The 5,575-nt window shown below is 36.9% G+C and overlaps 1 protein-coding gene across 2 annotated transcripts; it reads right to left on the bottom strand.

The window, feature by feature from the left end:
• LOC109716504 (DEAD-box ATP-dependent RNA helicase 17) lies at window positions 225-5,575 on the bottom strand. 2 transcript variants are annotated; one of them, XM_020241991.1, is made up of 11 exons: window positions 5,333-5,575; window positions 5,169-5,241; window positions 4,907-5,016; window positions 4,084-4,227; window positions 3,408-3,516; window positions 2,902-3,266; window positions 2,722-2,795; window positions 2,094-2,398; window positions 1,518-1,761; window positions 821-1,042; window positions 225-618 (listed from the first exon to the last, which is right to left on the bottom strand). In XM_020241991.1, the coding sequence occupies exons 1-11, from the start codon at window positions 5,475-5,477 to the stop codon at window positions 604-606; spliced, it is 1,806 nt and encodes a 601-aa protein (XP_020097580.1). In that variant the 5' UTR covers window positions 5,478-5,575; the 3' UTR covers window positions 225-603. The 2 variants fall into 2 exon arrangements, with proteins under 2 accessions (XP_020097580.1, XP_020097579.1); XM_020241990.1 differs by having other exon boundaries at window positions 225-1,042.

A 5,575-nucleotide genomic window follows, 5' to 3' on the forward strand; every position in this document is an offset into this window, starting at 1 on the left:
GTGTTTTGAATAAAAAATTGCGAACCAGAAAGGGTAAACTGCAATTTTTACAAAATGAGAACAAAAAGCAATACGCAAAAATATAATCATTTAATGTGAAAAATTTTAGAGATTTTGACGAGCAAAAAGACATAAAAGTAGACTTAAAAGAGAGACACATGGATTCATATTTCACAAGATTCAAAAATTTTTGTACAAAATGACACAAAGATGAAGATTAGGAGTCAAATTCAATCGCAAGATTTTCTTGCAAAAAGTACGTCATTTCGTAAATGAAAAATTTAAAACGGAACAAAACTGCAACCACTTATGGAAGGCAAATGGTTGGGGCGCTGCACTGGCATACCTTAGCGTGCAGACAATAATTCCTCATCAATCCGGCATCCTTCGCAAAAATCTCAAAATGATCAAAATTTTTATCAAGCTATTACATGTCAGCTAATCATACAGCTTCACTATATAATGGTACAAAAATTCATTTAAGATTAAGACAATGTCCTATATCTCTATATAAGTTAGTTCATTCTCATCAGGTGGTTGAGCACAACAGCAGCCCCCTTGCCGGACCTTCAATTGTCCAGTAAAATTCTGGCAGCAGTATCGTCATGACCTGGATGACTGCATTCAGAAGAAAAGAGTTTTGTGTGTTTGAGCCATGGTTCCTGCAGCTCCCAAATCTGACACAGGCATCTTGTCATAAAAGCCAAGGAAAAATAATTTCACGCGCCTATATGTATTAATTACGATAGGCATGGCTGTTCTCAGAAAAAAAAAGGGATCATCCCTTGGGCTTTGTGGAGAGTACTTGTCTTTTCTTAACTGATGTTTTGTCTTTCCGATGCTCTCTCTTTCTCTTCTTCTTCGCTTGCATCTGGAACGACCTACCGACCAAAGAAGGCTGTTCTTTCAAGCCAAAGCTTCTCGCCACATGCCCTAGATGGAGCTTCTTCACCATGAAGATCTTCTTCAACTCCCCACGGTGAGCTGTGTACGCACGAACCCATGAACAGAATGCGTCCCTCGCCCGCTTCATTAACTTGGGCTTGAACCATGTGGAAAAGGAAACTTACCATTATTAAGGTTAAACAACATGTGGGAATGAGGTTACCCACATTGCTATAGAGATTTGAACGTATACAAGTAACAGGCTCCTCGCTAATTTAAAATTTTCACACACAAAAAAAAAAAACTAATAATAGGGAAAAGTTGTGTTCTGTAGCAAAACATTTCAAAACTCTCATAAGCTATAAATAAGCCCATCCAATGGGAAACGAAAGCTAATATTTCACCATAGGATGGTTCTAAGGTAATAGCAATTAGTTTTTCATGTAAAATATTAGTCCCTCATCTCTATCTATCTACAGTAATTTACCATCCAGGTATAAATTTTAACAAGTAACAAGAAAGGGATGAATTAATTATGTTAAAGAAAATAGTTTGATATATCCTAATATTCCGGTTCTGAGACTAGTTAAAGGATAATTTTCCAGATAAATAGAATAGGCAAAAGCCAGTACCTCTGTGAGAACAAAACGTTCAAGTGCTCTCTGCAAAAATAATACCCACGGATGTGTGTCTAAAGATATCAATTTCTTGTGATGTTTCTGACCATACAAGGGAAAGCTGTCTAAAACCTTTTGAAGAGGGTATTCTTTCAAGGACACACTGTGCCGCTCCAAATCATGCAGATAGTCAATTTCAACAGGCTGAAGAAAGAGTAAAGCCTCTCCTTTCTCGCCTAAACGAGCAGTTCTTCCAACCCTACCAACAGAAGAAGAATATTTCTGTCAATTTTAAATATCAGCCAAAATAAAAGATATCGGCCAAAATCATGTTCCATTTTCTATAGAATAGTATGTTAAAGAATAGTAGTTCCCAAATACTTGAATTTTAGAAAAGGTAATTACAATTTTGGTCTAAGAATTTTGACCAGGATTTCAATGTCGACCTCCTAGTTTGCAGTGCACCAATACAATGAGGACAAAACTGAGACATAGCTCAAACTTCAGGACTAAATTAGTGATAAATTCTTAAAAAATATTAGGAAACTTGAGACCATTTATCCAGAGTATAAGAAAAAACTACTGCCACACCTATGCACATATTCAGAAGCCTCCCCTGGTGAATCATACTGAATTATACACCTGACTTTCGGAAAATCCAAACCCCTTGCGGCAACATCAGTGCAGAGCAACAGTGCAGATTTTTCAGAAATGAAGCCTTCAAATGCTTTTCCCCTATCTTCATGTTTCATATTTCCATGTAAATGAAAAACCTTGCATCCAAGGAATTTCTGCTTTTGATTTGCTTCTGAGTGCATCTCAGAGCCCCACTGGAATTCGCTTAGGAGCATATAGTGGAAATCCACTGCATCACACGTCGAAAGGAAAACCACAATCTGCAGAATTAACCTGTAAGCAGACTTGTATACCTTAATTAAATAATCTGAATAAAAAAATTAGGATGTCCAAGGATCACACACCAACAAAAGAGGAAAGGCTTTGATGGAATAAAAACATTAAGTTCTGGCAGAACTATACAAAATTTTCTAAAAAAAAGGGCAATGTATGGTTGGGCAGTAAAAACAAATTTTCTAATAGCCATTTTAAAATGCATTACAGTTAAAGTAATGCTACCTGCACCCAAAAAATAAAACACCAAACCAAACCAAAACAAGAAATTTAAAATAAAAAGTAAACCAGTCGATGAAGTCAATCCCACCTTTTGAGAGATTTCTCTGTCAAAGAGAGTTCGAAGAATGGACAGGAGTACCACAAGTCGTGAACCACATGACACTGTTAATAAAGAATATCAGCCATGTGCTATTGTAATCAGAAAGCAACATGTACAAAAAAGAATAATTAACAAAGATAAAAGTTATGTTGCATAAAAAAACAGTACCTTTAACATATCTCTGAATCAATTGAGCAGGAAGATTGTAATTTTCAACTGGATGGCTTGGGAATGTATTGTGCTTTTCTAGACTTCCACACCCTTCAGACCTTAAAGTGAGATTTCCACCTAGCAGATTTTGTGGCCCAGAAGTGATCTTCTTATCATCCAGACCAACCATAACTGGGTTATCCAAGCTGATATTAGCAAACTGATTAACCTTTTCTGTCAAAGTTGCAGAGAGAAGAATATTCTGCCTTGCAGCTCTTGGAGGTAACTTTCCATTATCCACTTCGCGGTCAAAATCATTTTTCCTTGAACCCAAAAATTCAAGTATTTCTTCTATAGCTTTTCCAAAGCCCAGTTCAAGAATCCTGTTCATGAATATCAAATTTAAAAAATAATAATAATAATGTTAAAGAATGAAGTTTTAAAGAATGAACTTTAATGTATGATGCAATATAGCACTAGTTTTATCGTTATCTTTTGCACAAGTTATGAAATCAAAGTTGAACCTGTCAGCTTCATCAAAGACTATCCAACGCAAATTCGTATACACAAACGATGAGGTATTCTTCAGGTGATCTAAAAGGCGCCCAGGAGTTGCAATCAGAATAGATATTCCTACAAAAAAGTGAATGTAATCATTTAAAGTAGACAATAGTATCAACATCATTTTTCTGATCTCAAGTTATCAGAAAAATAAGTAACTCCAACTTGTTAAGCATCACTCTGTCTGTTGCCAAAATATGTTAACAACATAAAGACCTCATAACAAGTTTTGAAAGTACTCAAATGAAATAAGGGGGAAAAAAATTATCCAGCTACTGACATTTTCCTCTCGTAAAAGACAAGTCTCATATATTATACTATCTGTAAAGTCAGTAAACTGATATGTGGTGCTTAATAATATTCTCTAACTTTTCTACTAATACAGGACAAGCTACATGTGGCAGCCAACAAAATTACTACATTGCACTGCACATCTTCTTCCTAACTCAATGTCTAAACTCATTTGTACAACAAACAAGAAATCATAAGCCCAATAGTCTGCTCCTCCAAAGTCATACCATAGAAAAGCATGATACTTAATGTATGCAGGACAAATCTGATGAATATCTGAATTGATTAGATAAATTATCAGAGCAAACATTTAAATGATAGTTCATATCAAAGCATAAAATTTCACACCTTTACGCAGCCTGGCTTTCTCCTTTGCCCTGTTCTCACCACCCATGATGTACCCTGGAACTATCCAATGGAAACGGTGGACCAACTTCTGTGCAATTCCATGAACCTGCATGCATAGCTCTCGCGTTGGCACAAGCACCAATGCTGCAGTAGTTTATGTATTAAAAATGATTAATATGATCTTGAAGTTGATATTCACAGAAACTTGGGGAAAGGGAATTAATGCACAGATGCCACGAATAAATTTTAGCAAGTCCAACAATGTAAGACACAAGTTCAGAAAGAAAAGATATAGCCATTAGGATGCGAATAGTATAGTTAAATATTTCCATGAAAAGAAAAAAAAAGAAAAGAAATATAGAATGGACCAATGGAAGAGGGTTAAAGTGCAGTGTTTCTATTTTATTACTATACTGCAAATGAAAATTTTAGCAAGAAAAAATGATGAACTCTGCCGGCCTAAGCCTCAATAATAATTTTGCGACCAAAGTATGCCAAGATCATTTTATTTTCGATTAATTTTATGCAAACAAATTTGATACCATATCCTAATTTGAACAATAGCCAAATATTAGAAACTAAGACATAATTCTTAAATTATCAAGTTACAGAGCCACAAAAAAGCAACAATTACAATTACTTTCTACCTCAAATTAGCCGAGAAGATGAGAAATGCTGGTAGAAGAAAATTCATACTATCACCTTTTGAAGAGTAATAGACTGCTTCAAGAAAAATAACATTTTTGTGCTACCGATCTGATAAATATGCCTAATAAGCAATACATAGAATCCTAAGAGCAAAGTGCAAAGCACATTATCATACCGAAAGTTCCATCCGACCGTTCGATCCGGGGCTCACGCATCTGCAGGAGATGGACGATTGGAGCGAGGTACACAATCGTCTTCCCGGTGCCCGTAGCGGCATTAACAAGTCTTCAGCAATTCTCCCAGTTAAAGAAGATGATCATCATCTTCATCATCATCAACAACAACAACAACAACAGCAACATAAAACAAATCTAACCAAAACAGAACCCTACATTCATAACAACAAATCGAACGAAAGCAAAAAAAGAAAAGGATACGCATGGCGTCCAGAGATCACGACCGGGATCGCCCGTGCCTGGATGTGGGTGGGGACTTGGAACCCCATATTATCTACACCCAAAGCAACAACAATTATTAGGTATTTAGGGCTAGTTCTCATGAAATGGTGCTTCAATATCAATAATTAAAGCTTAAAATTGACCTTGGAGATGTTGGCATAGTTTGGGGTCGAGGCCGAGATCGGAGAAGGAGCACGAAGCGAACACTCCTCCTCTTCCTCCTTCGTCCTCCTCCTTCGTCGTCTTCTTATTCTCCGTAGCCCCGCTTTTCTCCTTTGAATCCTTCATGGCTATAGCGTCGTCTTCGCCTCTCTCGGCTAGGGTTTTTGCGTGCTCCGCTATCGCGCCCCTGAGGAGGGAGAACGATGGTGGCGCCTGCACTGGGC

This window comes from Ananas comosus, linkage group 10 (assembly GCF_001540865.1).
Source record: "Ananas comosus cultivar F153 linkage group 10, ASM154086v1, whole genome shotgun sequence".
NCBI lineage: Eukaryota > Viridiplantae > Streptophyta > Magnoliopsida > Poales > Bromeliaceae > Ananas > Ananas comosus.